The sequence below is a fragment of the Cottoperca gobio genome, chromosome 21 (genome assembly GCF_900634415.1).
Source record: "Cottoperca gobio chromosome 21, fCotGob3.1, whole genome shotgun sequence".
Classification (NCBI taxonomy): Eukaryota; Metazoa; Chordata; class Actinopteri; order Perciformes; family Bovichtidae; genus Cottoperca; species Cottoperca gobio.
The window spans coordinates 18,933,003-18,956,343 of record NC_041375.1 but is presented as its reverse complement, the minus strand read 5'-3'; the positions used below and the strand labels follow the sequence as shown (position 1 = coordinate 18,956,343).

General features: G+C 39.2%; 1 protein-coding gene across 2 annotated transcripts; it reads left to right on the top strand.

Annotated features, from left to right (window-relative positions):
* The first annotated feature begins 1,770 nt into the window (after positions 1–1,770).
* On the top strand, positions 1,771–23,287 carry itga4 (integrin alpha 4). 2 transcript variants are annotated; one of them, XM_029459055.1, is made up of 29 exons: positions 1,771–2,044; positions 3,324–3,518; positions 3,968–4,086; positions 4,467–4,567; positions 5,807–5,939; positions 6,272–6,339; positions 6,526–6,658; positions 7,702–7,787; positions 8,358–8,420; positions 8,503–8,643; positions 9,178–9,286; positions 10,644–10,738; positions 11,335–11,425; positions 11,511–11,556; positions 12,272–12,426; positions 13,506–13,660; positions 13,789–13,941; positions 15,032–15,108; positions 16,162–16,303; positions 16,890–16,988; positions 17,960–18,036; positions 18,392–18,481; positions 18,898–18,985; positions 19,222–19,329; positions 20,380–20,505; positions 20,967–21,092; positions 21,333–21,425; positions 21,557–21,676; positions 22,112–23,287. In XM_029459055.1, exons 1-29 carry the CDS (start codon positions 2,016–2,018, stop codon positions 22,214–22,216), a joined length of 3,123 nt encoding a protein of 1,040 aa, XP_029314915.1. In that variant the 5' UTR covers positions 1,771–2,015; the 3' UTR covers positions 22,217–23,287. The 2 variants fall into 2 exon arrangements, with proteins under 2 accessions (XP_029314915.1, XP_029314914.1); XM_029459054.1 differs by having other exon boundaries at positions 1,772–2,044; positions 16,887–16,988.
* The last annotated feature ends 54 nt before the right edge of the window (positions 23,288–23,341 follow it).

Sequence of the window (23,341 nt, the reverse complement as noted above, 5' to 3'; positions counted from 1 at the left end):
TGGATGGGAGGCACCACGTAGCTTCTTCGGGCTGTGCCCGACCGGGCTCCGTGGCAAACCCGGCCACCAGGCGCTCGCTGTCGGGCCCTCCCTCTGGGCCTGGCTCCAGACAGGGGCCCCGGGCTTCCTCCGGGCAGGGTCTCTCCTTTCCTTTCCCTTTCTTTCATGAAGTCGTTTTTGAACCATTCTTAGTCTGGCCCCTCGGCTGAGACCAATTTGCCTTGGGAGACCCTACCAGGAGCACTAGGCTCCAGACAACACAGCTCTCAGGTTCATAGGGACACACAAACCTCTCCACCACGATAAGGTGATGGTTCCCAGAGAAGTAAAGCACTGAGTGACAATTATAATTAATGAGTTGAGGTTTTCTGCCACAACTCTCTGCATCAGGACCCCGGCTGTTTCAGGCAATGCTAATGTTAAAGTCTGAACACTGCCTAATTATATGTTGTACTGTTAGAAGTGTCACTTCAGCGGAGCAGAATTACAGACTACATGACAGCTGTGACGTCACGTTGTGTTTAAACTCCCAATACTAGAACGATACTCCTAAACTTCCTTCAATATAAATAACCTTTAAGCGCACTTTAAAAAGAAAAGAAAAGACTGTTTAGTATCAGCTCATGTCCTCTTACTCAGAACTTTTACTAAGATCTTTTGTTGTAAAAGTAGCAATACCACAGTGTGGAAATACTTTGTTACAAGTCAATGTCCTGCATTCAAAATTTTACAAATTAAAAGTAAAAGTGCATCAAAATACACTTAAAGTAAAAGATAAATTATATTACTAGATTATATTATTGATGTATTAATGTATATTTGTATAATGTAATTCTTTACTTTTTATTTGGATCCCTATTAACTTCCAAAAAGTGATCAATAGTTTTCCTTGGGTGCTAAAACGAAAACAAATAAAAACAAAAAGCAATCACACAATATCGATAAAATGAGAAAACAAAACAAAAACAAAGTTATCATAATTACACAGCAAAAAAAAACAAAAAACTATCAATAACAGCTGATTTAAATTAGCTGCTGGGTAGCTTAACCTATAATAATATATCCAAATTAATTTGTTTATTATACTTTATTATTAATCTCGAACTGCAAAGTACACTTACTAGTTTTCAAATAAAAGTGGTGGAGTAAAAAGTACAATAATTCCCTCTGAAATGTAGTGGACAAAATTAAATGGAAACAAATATAAGATATTTGTCAAATAAATAAATACATTTTATCTATTTATTTTCTATTTCTGTTCACCTACACATGTATTTGATAATTGAGACATTTCTTTCTACATTTCTTTAATATTATTTTGTTTATTTATTGAGTCATTTACTTATAATTTAATGGCAGCTTTAGTCCTCATATAAGTAGTTTATAAAGTAATAAAACATGGAAATTCTCAGTACAAATCCCTCAACATTGTACATTCCTGTACAAGCTCTGATCAACACAGACCTACTAATATTTATGATGATGCTGTTCGTTTATTTGTTGTTTCCAAAGCTGTATATTAGAGTAGCCTATTTGTGAGTTTCAACGTTCAGACAATCAGATGACAGCGTCACTGACTCTGTTCACACTGTAGTGATAACTGAAGAGGAAACACCCCGAACACACACACACAGTTGCATGCACACACTCGCGCGCTTAAAGTTTAAGCGGACATTGCAGGAGTGGAGAGGAAACACTGTCATTACACATACACACACACACACACACGCACGCGCGCGCGGGAGGGAGGGTCCCAGCGCGCCCAGTTCCCAGTTTCATTGACTTCATTTGAAACTCAGATGAACTTTAGATTTTTCTCAGTTTCTTTCACTTAGCTTTTTTCTGTCTGTCACACAACCCCGAGCCTCGTGCGCTGCCTCCTAGAGCCGGTTTCACGCACGAGACACTTAACGGACCGAGGAGCAACAGGAGGTTTCCACGAGCGAGTCACTCATCGGGAACAAGAAGGATTTAACGGAGACTTTTTGAAACACACCGCGGCTCTTTGGTCCCCTATGCCCGGTACCCATTCAACATCTGCCCGGTAGGCTACCAACTGGACCCACAATCTGCTGTCTGACCCGAGATATCTGCTGTCTGTCCCGGGATAGCGCGAAACTTGCAGTTAGTTAGAGCTGAAACGATGACCGTTAGTCGGTTAATAAATTAGTGGATGGACAGAAAATTAACGACTTAATGAAGAAAAGTTCACTCATAAAAACAAACCTTTTCTGCTTTCTCAACGATTTCCTGTCTTAAACTAAATGTTTTATTTAGGGACTGTTGGTCACATTGAAATATAAGTTTATTTAGAGAGGACCTTTCTTTAAATAATAAAAATAAATGCGTTACATTAGGCCTAAATAAACTGATGATAATAAGAGTAACAGTTAGTTTGTTGCCCTGCTTTCGTCCAGTGCTGAAATCCTTTACTTCAGTAAGACATTATAAAAAAGCTCAATGTCAAGTCCTGGCTGATATCAAACTTTTATTAATTAGACATTTTGTTAAGAAGCGTTCAGTTGACAGGTCCGGACCAAGAAGTTTGGGGGACCTCTGCAAAGTTGGTTCCTCCAACTGAGTCTGTCTGATTTCATGTTGAATGTGTGAGATATTCATACATTTGAACTGTAGATTAATTAGATTAGGCTACACGTTAAGAATAAGGCTAGATCTATATGATTAAATAATGTGTTTAGTTGTATAGAACAGTTAGTAAAAATAGTCCAATATATTAGTGTCACTATTGTTCAAGGCTAGATGAGAAAATTGATACTTATGTCTGTGGTTAAAGTAGCTACAGCTAGCAGCAGGCTACCTTAGCTTAGCATAAAAGTGTACACAGAGAGAAATAGTTAGTTAGCAAGGCTCCGTCGGAACAACATCCACCTTAATACACCTCTAAAGCTTACTAATTAACATGTTATATCTTGTTTTACTAGTTATTTCTTGTTTGTTTAATCTGTACAAAAAAAACTAGACAATTAAATATTTTGCGGGACTAATTTACGCGGCCAACCAGCAGAACTCCTGGAAGTTACCGGTCTGGCTAAGGTACTGACTGAAGCTATGTTGTTTACACTGAGGGAAATATTAAAATACAATTCTCTGCACAGTTCCATCAAATATATATTTTAAAATATATTCAGTCCGAAATATTTGGTATTTTTGGAAACGTTAAGATCTCGACTAGAATTTTAAATGAAGATCTGTGAGTTTGAACAGAATGTGACAGACGACTTGAGTTTGTAAAGATGGAGACAAAAAAAATCAAGTTTGTTCTGATTGTGTATTCATAATTTGTCTCTCTGGTGTCCCTGCAGTCTGTTCTCCATTATGCGTCCCTCAGTGGGTAGCATGTGTGTGTGCTGCAGCCTGATCCTGATACTGGTTCAGGTCCTGGTCCATCCTGCAGCAGGGTACAGTCTGGATCAGGAACACAGTCTGGAGTTCAGCGGCCCCACCTCCTCCATGTTTGGATACTCAGTCCTGCTGCATCGCCACGAAGCCGACAGATGGTATTCATTTAGTCTTGAACTTTTTACCTACTATTGATCCTTTGTTGATCGTCTATTGATATCTTAATGATCTGCTAGTGATCTACTAATAATCCACTATTGATGCAGTATTCATCTTATTATGATCTTTTGTTAATCCGCTATTTGTTTTCCATTGATCCTCTCTTGATCGGCTTGTTGATCTTCCATTAACCTGCTAATGACCCTCGATTGATTTACTATTGACCCTTAGTTGATCTGCGAGAGATCAGTGTATTTAGATAAATTAATTATCTTAGTGATACTCTATTAGCTGCCCTCTTCACAGTAGGACTGTGTCTGCGTGTGTGTTTGTGTGCGCATAGCCAGTTCTTCAGTGAGAGAAGCTCTTTGATGCTTCACACACAGATGCCATTCAGACACTAAACAGACACAAAGACAGATCCTGTCTCTCTGTCTGCTTCTCTCAGGTTGGTGGTTGGAGCCCCAGTAGCGAACTCGTCCTCGGATCCATCGGTTCGATCTCCAGGAGCTGTTTACCGCTGCAACATCACTGCTGAGTCCCGCCACTGCGAAACCATGCATGCTGGTGTGTTTCTGTCTGTCTGTTGTTAAGTCTTTGCTGTCCAGCATTTGAAATACTCATAAACTTTTCCTCACACCAAATGTCCAAACACACATAGTTTGTGCAAGATAGAGCAAAGGATAAAGAGAATTATCTAAAGCATTACCTGTCCTACAAAGCAAATTCATGGATATATTTGTCAGACTGAACTTCCTGGATCATACAGTACAGATCAACCACAAATGCCCTTATTTCATTTGGGATGCAGTGAATAAACAGTCATTGGACCCAGTCTGCCATGTTAACACTGTCAGTTGGTCAGCTGTGGCCTTTAACATAAAACACCACTGAATTAGCTGTGAAGGCTGCATGTGTGAAACTGTTGAATTAATTTGTCTGCGCAGACGTACTGCGCTGTGGCAAGACGTGTGATGCAGAGAGTGATCACCAGTGGCTGGGCGTCAGTCTGTCCAGACAACCTGGAGACAACGGAGGACACATCCTGGTAACACAAACACTTTCTCTCTCTCTCACACACACACACTCACACACACACACACACACACACACACGCGCACGCACACACACGCACACACGCACACACACATCAATTAATTAAGGGAATTAAGGCCTACAAAAGTCGAGGCGCACTGCTTCATTAAGGTATAAAAGTTAAAAAGCCTTTATTAGAGTGGCTACATGATTTAAAAACAAGACTAACCTATAGGCTGCACACACTCAGGGACCAAAGTTAAAAAGCAGTAATATATTTTTGTATTTTATACTTCCGTTTGCAAACTTGCTTGCCTCAAATTGCCCCTTGAGGGATGAATAAAGTATTTTCCAGCTGCAAAACCGATGCTGCTATTGTTTTTTATCTTGTGAGTAAGCCATTATGAAACATCTACTTAACATAAAGCTATGTTTGAAAACCTCAAAGGTGTTTTTTCAACAGATGGATGAAGCCAGCATGTTTGGAGTCTCCATTTCTAAAAGAGGTTTTAAATTTAGTGATTGAGCAAAACTATTTAAGGCAGCAGCAGCTGCCTCCTCACTCACTTAGACAGTGAGGGAAAGATGACCAGGATCACTTCAGGTTTCAAATGAATGACTGTCCCTTTACCTAATTATACTTTACTTACTGTTTTACAAACTATTTACACCTCCCTGTATATATATTTATTACTTGACTAATTAACTACATTCCTGTTAACATTCAGTTTATTAATTTTCAATACTGTCTATCACAAACGTATATTACTTAATTTGATATTTTATCTATATTTTAACTTGGACTAAATGTCATGGATTCTCATTTTGCTATTTAAAAAAATTATACATATTCAATATTTAATAAGCATTGTTGGAGGGATCCTCAGATCCAAGGTTTTCATTGCAACGACTGCTTCTCTGTAATTGTTGTGCACATGATAATAAAGAGCTTGAAACTTGAATATACAACAGAGCTGATAATGTTCTGTAGAAACACACACACACATGCGCACACACACACACACACACACACATACACACACACACACACACATACACACACACACACATGCGCACGCACGCACACACACACACACACACACACACACACACACTCACAGAGCCTCTGTCACAGTGACATTGGTCATGGGAATAATGACACTCTGCTGCTAACTTGTGATTGTGTTATTGTCAGTAATGAGACCATGTCACGTGTGTGTGTGTGTGTGTGTGTGTGTGTGTGTGTGTACAGGCATGTGCTCACCGCTGGAAGAATGTCTTCTACTCAAAGAAAGACGGTCAGAACCACAAGCTGCCTAACGGAGTCTGTTATCGCTACGGCAAGGATCTGAAATCCGCCCAAGCCATCATCCCCTGCTACAAAGGTACACACACACACACACACACACACACACACACACACACACACACACACACACATTATAGTACATTGTTATTATATAAATATGATTATTGCCAATGTGTCACTATCCAAATGCTTTGTGACTCCATAAACAGAGACCCCTCTGCAGTTTTCCGACATGGTCATTCTCGCATTTTGTTTTGGGATCATGTTTGGGCCTCACTTCTTTCGTTTGTGTGTGTGAATGCAGCAGCTGTTCAGTATCAAGTGGAAAACATTTGGGTCTTATCTTCTTATTTATTTGTTCACCTTCACCTCTCGACATGTCTGTTTGTCTCTGTCTGTCTCTTACAGACCACCAGAGGAAGTTTGGTGAGGATTATGGGTCATGTCAGGCCGGTATTTCCAACTTCCTGACAGAGGTCAGTGAACAAAGTCTGACTGCTTCTTTTGTCAAAGATGAAAACTCACAACATCTATTTTATAGCAACAAATGTTCCAAAAACAATGATTGTATTATATTTAGAGATATGTCACATGTATAATAGAGATGTAAAGAGCTTTAATAGAGATGTAGGTCACATGATATCAACCTGTGTCTTTTTCAGGATCTGATCATCATGGGGGCGCCAGGGACATCTTATTGGACGGGTTCAGTTCTGGTCTTTAACACGTCCAGTGGCGCGATGTCAGTGTATCTGGACGACGACGCTGGATCCGTCAGCTTCGGAAGCTACCTGGGTAACTGATAAACCTGCTACTGTGTAACTCTGACCTTATACCAACTGTAGCCACTTCTAGTACTGCTAATGCCACCTAAACACAACCACTGCTTAGATAATTGATACACATACTACTGTTCCTACCAGCAGTAAACACCTTCTGTGAGCTCAAACATACAAAGGCTAGATGTTTTAAGACTAGATGTAATAGACTGAAAAAAAACTTTTTAAAAAACCCAGGATTACATGATGTTTAAGAAATGCTGCAGAAAGACAAAAACACATTCTTCATGTTGTGTAAGTGCGTTTGAACACATAGACTCACACGACCCCTTCACTCTCAGTGTTTGTGCTAAACAGGATTAGCAGGAAGCTAAGCAGAAAGGTGTGATGTTCTTCACGTGAAGGTGTTTCTTTTCTCTGAAAACATCTTAACTGTTCTCAAAGTGTCATAAAAGACAATGTAATAATAAGACTGATGAGCTGATAATCGAACGGTAACACCAACATGGACTGCAAAATATTGTCTTGAGTGTGTGTTGTCCTCAGTCAGTAGTGTGTGTGTGTGTGTGTGTGTGTCTGTGTGTGCAACACTTTCACACGCTGATCAACACAAATTAACAGGAAGTAATAGCAACATCAAAGACGGAAGTTTGGTTTACTTTAAACATGTTTCAAAGCTGTGGTTGAGCGGCTTTCTGTAACACACAACTACACACGTACTTACTTTCATTTTCCTCAACCATAAACACTAGATGTCAAACCCCTAATCTTAACCAATAACCTATTTGGTCACAATGGTCAAGGGTGTAATATCTACTTTTTAAATCTTAGTTTGACATTTACAGTGTGATTGTCTTTATAATAATAATACAATCTCTCTAAACAAAATGCAGATGAATCATTCATTTGGGTCGCCTTCAGTTATTGCTGTGTGCTCCCGATTGTAAAGGGCCAACATACAAAAAGTTTCAGAATCAGGGGTTTAATCATTAAATGTACTTGGTTACTTTCCACCGCTGCAAAGGTCTGAATATGACACTTTGTCCTGCTGCTGTTCAGGTTACGCTGTTGGAGCTGGTAACTTTTTGAGTCCTGGTACTGTGGAAGTGGTGGGAGGAGCTCCGCAGTACAACCAGAAGGGCAAGGTAAGACCTGCCTGTCTATGTGTCTGTTTACAAACTTTAATATTATATTATATATTTATTACTTCTCATTTATGTATATACATTTACTGCATCCATGTTTCAGTTTATTCATTACAATACTGTCTACCACAAATCTATATAAGTTTATCTCACATTTGAATTTGCACTATATTCTAACTTGCACAATGTTATGTATTAGATTCTCCTTATGCTTTAACTTAAGTGATTTTTTATTGTAAACAATATGTATACTTATCGTTGTTTTTATTGTTAGCTGTTTTGTTTGCAAGCATGTGTTTTACATCTCGACACCATTGTAAATGATGATACCTCCTCGATGGTCTTTCGAGGTAAAATGAATAAATATAATATATATTTAATGAGCGTTGTTGGAGGGAGCCTGAAATCCAAGAATTTCATTGGCAACAACTGCTTCGCTGTAATTGATACATATGATAATAGAGAACTTTTTTCTATATCCTGTATGTTACCACGTAAAAGTCTCATCAAGATTAAAATCGGGTGTTGAGTTATGTAGTCGAAGTTCATGTGTGTCTTCATGCTGTTCAGGTCTTCATCTTTGCAGTAGACAACAACATGCTGCGAGTTGTGTCTGAAGTGTCTGGAAAAGAGGTAAGGGGCCACTTAGCATTAGCATACTCCATTCAAAACAATAGAATACTTAGCATTTAGCTTGTTTCTCTTTGTTGTGTAGCTGGGATCTTACTTTGGCTCCAGTGTGTGTGCGGTGGATCTGAACGCTGATGGTTTGTCAGATCTGTTGGTCGGCGCTCCCATGGTAACAGGCACCACCCGGGAGGAGGGAAGGGTCCATGTGTACATAAACCAGGGGAAGGTGAGACCAAACACGTGAACACACATATTACAGTCTTGGAAGATGCCTAATTTTAGCCGTTATGTTTTCAACATAATCTGGTTTTTCCTCTTCACAATCATTAATGTAAACATTAAATATAAAAAAAGGAAAGTTATTTTTTCTTGTGTTCACTTGTCATTCATAGCTAGATAAGTCCTCTGTTGAGCCATTACTCTGAATATAAGCGGCATGAAATAATCATGATCAAAACTTCCAATCAAAGTTAATATGATCAGCTGGTAAAATAAACAAAGTGACAATATACATTGATTACTGTGGGTATAAATTAATTCTGTAAACTTTATTTTTCGTAATTGCGTTCATAGTAACAATTTAGATGATAAAGGATTCAAGAGTCTGGATGAAGCTCTATGAACCCTGAAACTATTTTAGCACAAAACAGTGAATATTGATCTGGGATCTATCTGTATTCATTTCGTACTTCTGTGAAAAAGACCTGTTGAGACCGTGTGATTCCTCACTAACTGACTGAATAACAACTAACTGTTTTAGGCGAAGCTGTTGGAGGCAGAGTTTCAGCTGAGTGGCAGCAACGCCTACGCCGCCCGATTTGGAGAGACAATCGCTGACCTGGGAGACCTGGACGACGACGGTTACCCTGGTAATGACCACACATGTGTCTGATGCGATTAATAACTACTGCTTCTACTACTCAGCTCAACTCAACTTTATTTATATAGCACCTCTCATACAGTCATGCAGCTCAAAGTGTTTCACAAGGCAAGATTAAAACACCAGAAAAACAGAAGATAGACTACAATACATTTTAAAGTCTATTCTTAAATTTCCAATAATAAAAATGACATCAATAAACAAAATGTTACAAATAAATAAAAGGCACTAAAATGAAGTGGTTCTGATACTTCTACCACTACTGCTACTATTACTGCTTCTGACACCACTGCAAACAAAAAAAAAATATTGCTAACAGTACTCCAAAACGGCATTGTACTATTTCTGATACTACTAACGTTACTTATAAACGTGTGTACTACTATGACTACTGCTGCTTCAGAAGTAGCACTAGCCTAAGGTATCTTTAGTTGTCCAATGAACATTCAAACTTCGTTGCTCAAGGACACTTCAACAGTGGTAATTAGGGAGGTTTAAGAGCTGCTCTTTGGCTTTCTGCCCAGATCTGCCACCTCACAAATGACCCTAAAATACTACTAATACTACTACAATACTACTAACAACCAAAAACACATACGGTTTATTTTAGGTTTCTTAAAAAGAGGGCACATCCCACCACCAACAGCAGTAACTGCCACTTCCTCCTACTAACACACACACACACACACACACACACACACACACACACACACACACACACACACACACACACACACACACACACACACACACACTTCACACTTTTCCACCATCTGTGTGTGTGCATGTAAGGGGTGGAGTGTGTTATTAAGTTCATTTAAACTGTAATGACAAACTGTTGCTGCTCTCTAATCTGCCACAGCTAGATAAAAGGGTGTGTGTGTGTGTGTGTGTGTGTGTGTGTGTGTTCAGTAGCTCTCTCTTTGTAAAGAAACAAAACATTTCTTCAAAGGACTTCAGGTTAAATATTAAAGCACCATGCTGGTGTTTTCTCATGTTTATGTACTAATCCTGGACACTTTCATCCTGCTGAACATTTTCCAATAGGGCCTTCACAATCTTTACCCCCCCTCAGAATTTGGGTCCTGACCTCCCCGAGGATCAACTAACCACTTTATTGATTAACAATCTGCAGCTAGTTTCAAGTCTCTGAAACTTTCGTGAAAGAAACAACATGGAAGTAGGAAACCAATTTGTAGTTTGGTTGAGATTAGGTTGATGGGTTAGTGAATGGAAGTAAGAACAGTCATCACAATGCAGTAATATATACTTGTGTGTGTGTGTGTGTGTGTGTGTGTGTGTGTGTGTGTGTGTGTGTGTGTGTGTGTGTGTGTGTTTGTGTTTAGATGTGGCAGTTGGTGCCCCACAGGAAGACGACCTAAGAGGAGCCGTCTACATTTACAACGGCAGGCCGGAGGGCATCTCACCAACTCCATCTCAGGTACAAATATTAATGTCAGTTATAACAACAAATACAACAATAATAATAATACAATACACAAGATACTCAAATATACTTATAGATAATTTCAGTTTATTACAACTTGGGTAATAGTTTAATTCCTATATGTATGTAAGGGAAAACTTAGCTCACTGGTATCTTGTGTTGGGGAATAAGAAAATTATTAAATAACTGTAATAACAATGATTAATCTCTTATAAGAGTCTAGGGATGGAAAGCAAACACAGGACAAATCAAAACAAGACAGAACTGCTATCGATTACTACTGATCAATCCCAAACCATCGTTGTCCATACGGGACACATTCACCTGCTGGTTCTAATAAACCAAGTGCCATGTTTGACTTGATGTAAAGATGGTGTTATTTTTACACTGAAGATTTTACATGACAGGCATTGAGGACAATATCGTGCCTTATAAGACCATCGTCTAACTTAATATTATTATGAGGAACATTCACGTTAAATTTAATCAGGATTGACTTTGTGAGTCTCAAGATGAAGGTTGATTAAATTTGTTCTGTTTTGTAATATCCAACATGGTGTGTGTGTGTGTGTGTGTGTGTGTGTTTTCAGAGGATTACTGGGTCCACTCTGGGTCGTGACCTTAGGATGTTCGGCCAGTCGCTCAGCTCTGGCATTGACATTGATGACAACGGCTACCAAGGTAACCTGAAATGTGACAACAACTGTTTCCTGTGTCACAACACCATATTGTGCATTAATATGTTAAACTATCTCTGTGTCTGCAGATGTGGCGGTTGGTGCGTTCCTCTCGGACTCCGCCGTGGTTCTTAGGTAAAGCCACACTGAATCTTTCTGTTCTAGTTGTTGTTCTGTCTCCTTTCATACAGGTGGAAGGAAGGAAGTTTCCCTATTTTAGCTGATTTTGAAGGAAATTATACAGCAGAGGAAGCAGGACATCCCACACTAGGATGATCAAACGTTTCTGCTTGTGCTGAGTAAACATATTTTCTAGAAGCAGATTCCTGATTTTAAATAATACAGTCCATTTTAGTGTTTCACACATTTGTGGCGGTAGCTGACCGGCCACGCCTAAATTGACACCTTTAAATTAACGATCAAATAGCCAGCAGTCATCTGACCTGTACATCTACATTACAGGTCATTTAGCAGATGTTCTTAACCAAAGCGACTTACAGTGAACAGTCCCCCTGGAGCAACTCAGGGTTAAGTATCTTGCTCAGGGGCACAATGGTGGCAGCCCTGATATTGAACTCACAACCATCTGGTGTTGTATTTGGAAGCCGTACCACTAGACCACTAAATAGAAAATAAATATGTGGTACATTTCCCTGGGTTACTTTATTGTTACTCCCCTCTTCCCCTGGACTAATTGGGTCAACGTGATATTTTTGCAGGCCGCCACAAATAAATCAATGTATGGGAAACTACTGTTTTCAATCCAGATATGAATCTGGATTTATGATTGTATTTCTGTTCTCTTAGCATGATGTAATAGTTTTCTCTGAATGTGTCCTGTTTGCTGTAGGACCCGTCCGGTGATTCAAGTGAAGGCTTCTCTGGCTCTGCCTGAGCAGATTGACCAGCAGGTAGCGCTGTGCCAAGAACACAAGACTCCAACTGTCTGCTTCAATGTGACCGTCTGCTTCAGTGCCAAGTCCAGACACTTCAGAGGAGCTATAGGTACTGTAAACACTATTGTTCAGTACATAAAACTTTAGGTCCAATCTGCTGATGTTTAAGATTATAGGTCCAACCCAGATGACATCTCTATGATGGCATAATAGGGAAAATGTAGGTCAAATAAATACTAAATTATGGAGCTGGGGGAGGGTGGTAATATTCCAAGAAACCAAGATACATTTACCATAAAAAACTGGAATATTCTCTGAATAAAGAATATAAAGTCACACATTGTGGTGTGATGTTGATTAAACCTTTTTAAAACAATGTGGTTCCTTGACAAAAAATCTCAGAGAATATTTGAGTTTTTTCTCCTAAATTTACGTTTTTAATCTAAAATATTTCTGAGTTTCCATCATTTATTTTTACCTACAATGGCCCTAATACGCAGTCACCTTTAGTCACCTTTAGAAGCAGTACATTTAAATGAAGTCCACACAAAAGACGGACCCAGACGCAGACCCAGAATGGACTCATTCATGTTCATACTTCCCACTGGGAGCACCAGCACCAGCGTCTCATATGATCAGAGACCGTGGTGCTCATTACAGTGGTGATGTGAAACGCCACTATGAGACAAAGCACAACGTTTTTGACCAAACATACCCACTCAAGTCTGAACTGAGGGCACAGAAAATAAGCACTCAGAGCCCAATATGATTTTGATTTGTGACAAAATAAAGCAAATAGGCCACCTGTCAGCATCATCAGCCACAGAGAACAGTTTAACCCAGGATGTGCTAGCCTGGTTTAAACTGTTCAAGATGTGTTGAGACTGATTTATTCTAACATTGGTTGAGAGTTAAATCAAGATGTGAAACAATTAAAGAAAAAGGGAAACTCAAGCTGCTGCTACACTTTATTTTATTTTTCTAAGATTAAGCACTTTATTTTAAGATGCACAATCTTTCAAAAGCTATTTTAGACATGTAGGGAAAGGCCTGCTGTGCCTAGTTACGGTTATTAAGCTTTGATTAGACCTTTGCTGTTTGGGGAGGGGTTTAGCAATTCCTCAATTATATTGTACAAGTATAAGACTTACCTACTGATGTTTGATATCGTTCCTCTCTTCTTTTCAGATCTTCAATATAATTTGATCTCTGACCTCCTCCATAAACCATCCTTCCCTCATCGTTTTTACTTCCATGGTAACAGGTCATCCAACAGCACGAAGGGACGTGTGAAGGCACGACATGGCCAGCTCACCTGTACAACACACGTGGCTTACCAAAGGGTAACGCACACACACACACATACACATGTGCAAAACACATACAGTGAATATTGTACATATGGATGTAATAACTGCTAATATAATTGGATTAGCTGTGATGATGCTAACTGTGTTTCTTCCCCCTACAGAAAGATGTGAGGGACATTTTTACTCCAGTCAAGTTTGAGGTTTCCTACAGTCACAGAGAAACAAACACCCACAGAGCCTCTTCCAAAACCTTCCCTCCATTGAAACCCATTCTGCAGCAGAGTGCAGGACACCAGAACACTATCACCAACCAGGTACCGACCAGTGCTTAAACCAAGTAGGAGGGGTGACCAGGTGTTCCGCATATTGAAGCAGTGTCTCACATTTTGATTGGCTCTTTAGTTTTCAAACGTTTAACCACTGAGGGACAGACGCTTTTCTAAAATCTGGTTTTTATCAAATGGCTGTGAAAAAAGCAGGGAATGCTGTCATCACAAGGCTGTGTTTGATGTTGATCAAACTGCGCACGCGTGGGTCAGCAGGTTAACCGGTCACCTCCTACCCCCAACGGGGAAAATTGCGAGTCACCACAATGTCGGAATATGATGGAAAATATCACATAGAAAAGGAAATGCAGCTTTAAGACTGCAAAACTATTTATAACTTGGTGGACCATTGGGAAGTGTTTTGTGAAATTTGTTACATTATTTTTTAGATTTCACAAAGAGGGGAATACGATGTAAAGTGAGTCTCACATGAGTCAAACATGGGCAAAGCACAGAGATGTCACGAGCTAAGTGGGCAAATAGAAATGTAAAAAAATTACGTTACACAATATAACATTTTTAGACTACACAAACATACTCTTTGTCCCTCATTGGGTTTGTTGGTATCTGGTCACGCCGACTATGTATCAGCTGGAGTAACAACTACTAAATTGTAACTCATAATGACTCTTTGTACAAACTCTCTTAAAGCCTCTTTTTCAAAGACCTACAGGCTACAATGATTACAAACCCATCAGTTTCCTGATGGAGTCGCTTCAGTGTCTGATCTGTCTGTCCATCGCCAAACTGATCTGTGTAGAAGGGCAGGAAACAGCTAATCTCCACCACACACACATAAACACTGAAAATGACTTCCTGCTAATCCAGACGTGTTTACAGCTGCAGCACATTAAGCAACATCAGTCAGCTCATCCTGTGTCCCACTGACTCATAACAACAAAGAAGGAGGGGTTAACATGCAGGAATTTACAGCTCGAATGTTATTCATCATGGTATTATTCATAATCTTTAAGACTGAGGACACGGGAGTTGTTATTAATGTCATTAAAGAGGAAAACTATAACGTCCCCATTCATTATTATAATTAATAAACTCCCTGCCTATTTTTCTCTTTCAGACTTGGTTTGCTCGTCCCTGTTCGTTGGTGAACTGTTCGACAAACATGCAGCTGTCAGCTCTACTAGTGCTGCCACAGTAAGCACACACACACACGCACACACACACACACACACTGACTCACTCACACACACACACACACACACACACACACACACACACACACACGCACACACACACACAATCAGGTAGTTGTTTGTGAAATATGAAGAAGAGGGATGAAAGGAGTAACAGCAGTAGGCTGTTGTATTTATGTTGTATTTGTATTTGATGTTGCATCTGGCTGAATAATGCTGGTGTTGTTTAGGTTTTTTGTGAAATATGATCATTCGCTTTTCTGGTGTCGGGAAATGGTTAGCCTAGTTTAGCATAAACACTGACCTGGCTCTTTCCAAAGTAAAGAAATACACCTAGCAAAACTGCAAATTGACATTTTTACATTTCTGTTTGTGTGCAGATTAAACAATCGTAATATAATGTGATAATTAGTGAGCTGTAGAGATGCTGGCTGTGTATTTTTAAACTATGGACAAAGCCAAGCTAGCTGTTTCCCGCTGTTTTCAGTCTTTGTGCTACGCTAAGCTAAGCTAAGCTAACTGTCTCCTGAATGCCACCTGTGAGCGGCACCCCGCTGTCTCTCTCTGCCGTTGCATAGCCAGACCTTTCTCCACACTTCGTTTTAGCGTTGTGCCAGCTGAGCGCTGAGCAGCAGCGCTTTCTCATTCTTTGGAGGCTTCATCCAATCGCCCAACCCTACAACAGCTTCATATTTGACTTACAAACATGAGATCTTCTCATCAAACCCTTCATTTCAAAATGAAAACCAATATTTTTCTTGTTAAAATCCCCATACGAGTAGATTCAGAATCCGAAAAATAACAAAGAACTTTATGAGCTGCGAACAGAAAAGCTACAAATTATACAAAAATAAAACATGATCTTTAATCTTGTAATGTAAATTAACCTCTGATACATTCAAAATGACATTTCACAATGACATAACAGATGCACCAATGCTAGAGATGGGCTCTGAATCACAGTTCGTCTTGCCCTTGTGTATTTTGATGTTGGTCTGACTGAAAAATCAATGTTGTTGTTGTTGTTGTTTATCTTCTTCCTGTTTGTCTTCAGTCAGCACCAGTACTTTGCTCTCGGCTCTGGACGAACCATCCTGTTGAAAACCTCGCTACTAAACTCTGGAGACGACGCCTTCCTGCCGCGACTCTCACTGCGCTTCCCCAACAACGTCCACTACATTAAAGTACTGCAGAACGTGAGTTAACAGCATGCAGATTGGGAAGCTTGAAGAAATGATTGATGATTGATGATTGATGATGATGATGATGATGATGATGATGATGATGATTTTAAATTAGTAATTTTTAAGATTTCAGTCATAGTTGAATTAACCAATTAACAAAACGGCCGTTGTCTTGTTCTGTTTTGTGTTTTTGATAAACGTTTGCAGGTTACCTGTGACTGCTTCACAATAAAAGCCAGTTGAATGCTTTTAATGTGAAGCAGCAGCAGTAGGAAATGTTTGGTTTGCATGAGCAGTAATTAATCCGACTCTGATACGACTGTAAGAGAGTGAAAACAGTAAACAGTGAGGCTGATATCAATGAGATAAGATGCTGGGTCACATGCTGCATCATCTCTTGTGAATCCCTTGTCTGTGTGAAGGCAATGAATCCAGCAGACTCTTCAACTAAAAATAAAAACTGCTATATAGAAAGTTAATTACAGAATCTAAATACATCAAATGGCTATTGCTAAAATAAATGCTACCATAAATGTTATCAAAAACAAGAGTTTATTGATTGTGTGTGTGTCTGTGTGTGTGTGTGTGTGTGCAGCAGGACAACATACTCAGTTGTGATGTCACACAGGAAGTCAACAGTACAACAGCAGGTGTTGACTGCAGCCTCACCAGCCTTGTCCTCTCAGCCCACGCCCAGGTAAGTCTCAGCCAATCACACAGATATTGCCATTTCTGGAGCCATGAAAAGACACTTTAGCTAATATTTCGCCTCAGCCCTGTCTTACTCAAAACTGCCTGTAGGTCAAAGGTCAGATCCAGTGTGTTTGTACTTTTTGTTCTCCAGCTTTTGTCTTGTCAGCAGATATTTTTTGTACTTTAGTCATCTCAGTTGTTTTTTTTAAGTAAATGTTGTGAAAGAAACTGTTGAAATATTTGAGTTCCCCCCCCCAAATAAACAGAGCAGCAGTTTGAAGGTGGAACTTCTTTCAGCATGTTATATTTTAACGTGAACACAATTCAACTTCACAAACAAAGATGAAAAAAGGAAAATTAGGAAAATAAATCTGATTTACCATCATCTGAAACATTGCATGCAAAAGTCCACCCTCCAACTTCTCTCTCTACCCCACTCCCTCTCAAACACACACACACACACACACACACACACACACACACACACACACACACACACACACACACACTCACACTCACAATTGCAATTGTATTAACAATCTAACAGCACCATAAATAACAAATATGTAATATCACAAAACCATATATTTCACTATTACGTCATAACATATTACAACAGACATTCATTAAGAGTGTGAAGAAACTGTTAAGCTGCTTTCACATGATAGGAAATATGTAGTCGGGCGGCAACAACTGCACATCCAGCGCAGAACGGTTTTACTGCTGATCATGTGAAAGTGTTGTATGTGATGAGTGATGATGAGGACTGGATACATAGGCAGCCTGGCTTATTTATGTTGGTATTTACAATGCTCATGCATGTGTGTGTTATAGGCTATAATATATATGCTATATTGTTAATATGTGACCCTCACATTTTCTCTCGCTGTGTGCTCCCCCGAAAGCCGTGGTATAGTTTGCTCACTGCTGCAGCTGTACATTTGAAATCACTGACACATTTACTGTTTCTTGCAGTTGAATATCAGCTTCCTATTGGACATCAACCAGAACAGCACGGCTGGTGACGTCAGCATTCACGTCAACACCAGCAGGTAAGGACAAACTTCCTCTTCTCGTCTTCAGAGGTGAAGAAAGTCCTCAAAAACCTTTACATGAAGCTTTCCAAAGCTGTTATACCAAGTGCACCCCTCAGTTTTCTTGTTTCTTTTGTAGTTATCTTGTTGTTGAAAGAAAATGTAAATGTAATGGTTTTAGGTTTCACCATTTGTGTCGTTTGGGTGTGTTTTTTATATTAGCCATTCCAGGTTTCTTCCACACCCTCACACATTATATGTCTGTGATGATTTGTATTTAATGTTTATGTGTGTGAAACAAATTAAACTAATATATAAAACATAAGTAATAATTTCAACTGCAGTAAAATAATCAAAATGTTTTTCTTTTCAGTGATAACTATGAGAGGGCGGAGTATCTCGATGACAACTCCATCAGTCTCCTTCTTCCTCTCAAATATGCAGTCAACATCAACATCCACGGGTGAGTCAGCATGCATTACTATTACTCTTTAAAAATTAGTATTAGTAATAATATATAGTCCACTTTTCAAAACCCAAGTAACAAAGTGTTTCGCCACTCAGCAAAGTCAACGTATAAAACCATTAGATTTTATGATAAAACTAATAACACAAATTCTAATGATGTAAGATGAAAAAACGAAAATAAAATAATATATAAATTCAATTTAATTTAATTCTATAATGAAATTCAATTTAAAAAACAAAAAAAACGTAGAAGTATGTTTTCAGAGGAGCTTCAAAGATGTTGGACAGTCGAGACGCTGCAGATAAAAACAAATAGTTTTTTGTGTTATAAAATAATCACCTGCCAGCACTGATGTCTGTCTGTCTGTCTGTCTGTCTGTCTGTCTGTCTGTCTGTCTGTCTGTCTTGCAGTTTTGTGACTCCCACCTCATTTGTGTTTGGAGATGAAGACACGACTCCAGTTGACTGCTACCCTGAAAGATTTAACTACACATACAAGGTATTATTTAACACTCCTTCACAAAAGCGTAATGGTTCACAGTTATGAAACAGGATTCAATGGTTCAACACATCTTCTGAATAATTAACTAAATTAAACTTTTGTCCCGTTATTTAGCAAGCTAATGAACTTGCTTGCTAATATTACTTTATACTTCTACTCGACTACAATTCAGAGGAAACATCGTAGTTTTTACTGATATTTTCTGGTATATCTGTTGTTTTGTGTGTCTGCAGGTGCTAAACTCTGGTCCCAGCAGGTCTCCAGATACTGTGGTTGACATCGCGCTACCAAAGATCCTCACACCGTACCGACACAGACTGCTGCAGGTGGTCGACTGGCAGGTACGTCCAGTAGGAGTAACAGCAGTAACACAAGCAGCTGTAACAGAAGTATAAGTTACAAAGGCAGTGTAACATTTGTATTAGTATATTTATAGTTCCTCACAGATTTCTGAAAATACATTTCAATTGCCAGAGTTTGAGTTTACCACCATCTTTGTCAGTTACTGGAGCCAGAGAAACTTAAAATTCACCTGTCAGGTTTTTTTGGAGCATCATCTAGTGGCCATTAGAGGAACTGCTGCATAAAAAGTCATTAAACTTTCACCTGCAGATTTCATGCTTCATAATTTATTATTTTTTTCAAAACCTTTCTTTGCGAAATATGCAGATCCGGCCCCATCTATTAAACGATAGAACAGTTGCTTAGGGATTAGACAATTAAGGTAGGCTAAGTAAGTATTTTACCAACACCTACAAAAACAAGCACTTCCAAGATTCTGCTTTAAAAACAACAACATAATTCTTAGGGTTACGGGGTAATAGACAACTGCAGTATTTACCGTTGTGTATTTAAAGATAGTGTTGTGGCTACTATGTCTCACTTTAGTCTTTACATGTTTATATGTACGTTATGTGTGCTTAAACTAATATTTACAATACACAAGTTGGTTCAGTGTCGTTTGAACATGTTTCAATGAGGGGACCCCCCAAAACAAATCCTGCATAGGGCCCACAAAAATGTACGACCGGCCCTGGAAATCTGTTTATATAATAGACATGTTTTTCTTTTAAACCTCTTTTTTCATTTAATAAAAGAAGCCTAAGTTTTTTAATGTTCTTTAAACTCAAGCAGCCAGACAACAACTTCATCTAAATGGAATAGTATAAAGCTGCAAAAATAAATATGGAAATCAGCAACTATCTGCTCAAAGAATAATTAAACAAGATTTAAAAATCTGTCTGGACGTTTAATGCAAACATTCGGAACACTCAGCCATGGTGGTTGCTGATTTGATTGAAGTAGTATTAGTAGTGGCAATAGCACTTGTCATAGTCACAGTAAATTAAGTGTGTATATGATATTAATACATCAATTTTCTCTCTCTGTAGTCGTCTCACGGTGCATGTTCGATCAGCGACACAACTGTTTCAGTCGTTGAGGACTGTGACGTCCCTCAAGCTTCCTTCATCAAACAGCTCGTCTTCTTCTTCTCCTCTGCCTCCACCCGCAGAATGGTACAGGCACACACACACACACACACACACACACACACACACACACACACACACACACAGTAATTAAAGCCCTACACATTAATTTTCTCAGAATTACAGTACATTATGTAACGCTCGCCCTAAGCGTTCAGTTAAATCACTCGTACAAACTGTTTAATTGATTAAAATGCCAAGGGTACAAGAATGTGTCCACTTTAGAAGAAAAGTCAACTAGAAATCCCTGAAAGCATCAATGTAAGAAACATCCAATCAGAGAGTTTGAATTCTGCTGATATGCGACTAATGTCAGGGTGAAGTCAGAGGTTGAACTTTGTCGGATTCATTAAATAAATTGTGGTTTTAGACCAATTTTAGATTTATTCAGCAGCTGTGACTGATTTCAATGAACAAATATACAATAGATTACAGAGCAACAGCCGCTGATGCTCAAAAATGTGATTTCTGTATGTGTGTATGTGCAGTTTTGTGGCCGTGGTGATGAGCTGTGTGAGCGGTTGGTGTGTCGTCTCGGTAACCTGGAGGTGGGGGCAGATGCCTTCATCCAACTGGAGATCAGACTGAACCCTGCTGTACTACTGCAAGCTCCGGTAACACACACAGACAGTGTTTGTCCCTCAATGTGCGTTTTGAGGCAAGCACATAAAAACAATGTAAAAACATTTGAAATGTACAAGGGTTGATGACGGAACCATCAAACACCACAAAGTCACATTATGTGAAAAAGGCTCAATAATTAAATCTTATGCTACTGTAACTAATTATGTTTAATAATTCTAAATGCATTTATAGAAACGGATAAAAACTCCTGATGTCTGTCTCTGTCTCAGGGTCGTCATGGTGTCATGAGGTTGGAGAGCACAGCGATGATGTCAAATCCCAGTCCTCACACCATCCTCATCCCCATACAGCCTGTCGCACAGGTAAAACACCTCGACACCAACAACATCTGGAGCTCATCTGTGTATTCAACCTGGAAATGTGTTTCCATTTCTGTACTTCCATCTCCTGTATAGATTAAGTGTCAGCAATAATATTATTGTATCATTTCAAGGTGGAGGTGGAAGCTCTTTTTACCCAGAAACCCTCAACAACAGTGAAGGTCTTCATCGTCGTTGTCAGTTTAGTTTTGGGTCTGATGATCCTGGCTGCGCTCATCTGGTGTCTGTGGAAGGTAAATATTTGTTTCTAATATAATGTACTGATAAACCGCAGCATATCCATTATAATGCCACTGATACTGCAGTATATTGCAATATAACACATAGACAAACTGCAGTATAGTGCAGACCCAAGCGGAAGTTTGTTTTATTTACAGTTTTCAGTGGTGATCCAGATTGAAGATCTGCAGAATGTTTTTTTGCTTGTAATGTGATAAGACAATATTTATTTAAGATAACAAAACAGCATCTCTATTAGTTCAAAATCTGCAGATTCAGATTCCATGTGGACCAATTAACAGTAAACCACAGTATAATCTACTGATAAAGCACAGTATATCACGTTATAACAGTTGGAGTAGCAACACCAGTGTCATTTTTTAATTGTATGTCTCTGTCTGTCTGTCTGTCTGTCTGTCTGTCTGTCTGTCCACCTGTCTGTCTCTCAGGCTGGTTTCTTTAAGAGGGAGTTCCAGAAGAAGGAGGAGGAAGAGTTCAAGAGAGACAGCTGGGACTATGTTCCTAAAAACAACAAAACAGAGAGCACTTCCTAACCCCGACTGGCACCTGTGACCTTCTAACCACAGGACGGAGTTTACATTGTGACTTTGATGTGATTTAATGAGACATGTGCTGACGGATGGATCGAGTGCTGTGTGAAAATATGGCAACCCAATTTATCCAAAAACAGTAGAACAGTACTGCTGTTGAACATCATCGGCCAATGAAATCTGTCCAGACTGAGTCAGCTGCTTTCACCACAGAGTGTCACGGATGCTAAAATGTATCAGGTGAACGCCTCCTGAACACACCTGAACCTGAACGTGACCCTTTAAACTATTTTGCCGAATGTGCCTTCACAAATACAGACAAGTTCAAAGACTTGAAAAAGACTGCATCGATGGGTGGAGGATTAATAAAAAGGGAAGTGAATCACAAGGCCTTGGAGCTTCCTGGGATGCGGCATCACTTGCGACAGTTATTGATGACAGCCATTTGGACTCTTTTAAGAGGAAACAAGCCAAAGGAAGTGACTTTCTGATGACCTTTGAACTCAGGGGATGGAAACCTGGCCTCTGATTGGCTCATAACGCCAGGGCCTCATCGCCTACCTGAGCAGCATGTGTGCGTCGCAGAACATTTTGCTTTTCAATTCAGCGTTCATGTTGACAGGTTAGAGCAGCCACACAGCCCCGCAGCACATCTAGAGATTCGGAGTCTCGCCTATTTTCCCACGTGACACACACGGTTCATTATCTTTTTGCTAGTCATATTGACATCATACTGCCAGTTTCAATGTCTATATATGTAGAATATATCAGAGACATGAAAAGAACATTTTAACCCAACACTTCCAGTAACAGGAGCTACAGGGTTGAATGATGGAAGACTACTTGAAGAAATGTTCAATATTTTTAAATATTCATGTGAATACTAACATTTAAACCAGCTGCCACCTTCCATTCTGTTTATTTAATACAAATGCACATCACACGTAAAGAGTTTTTAAAATATTTTATTAAATTAGTTTGTTTTTGTTTATGTGAAGTTGTTCTGCACTGGAGTCTCACTGCTTTTAGCAACACTTTTCTATTAAAATTAAGGATTTTCTATTTAAACAACAACTTGTGCTTGTTTTTTCTCATCATGATTACAGCTGTTACTCTAAAATTAAAAAA

Bases quoted from the DNA above. Each gene is read 5' to 3' on its own strand.
- itga4 (XM_029459054.1), top strand. From the start codon at position 2,016: ATGCCCGGTACCCATTCAACATCTGCCCG. The intron at 2,045-3,323 runs GTAGGCTACCAA...GTGTCCCTGCAG, and splicing joins ACCCATTCAACATCTGCCCG to TCTGTTCTCCATTATGCGTC. The intron at 11,557-12,271 runs GTAAAGCCACAC...TGTTTGCTGTAG, and splicing joins GACTCCGCCGTGGTTCTTAG to GACCCGTCCGGTGATTCAAG.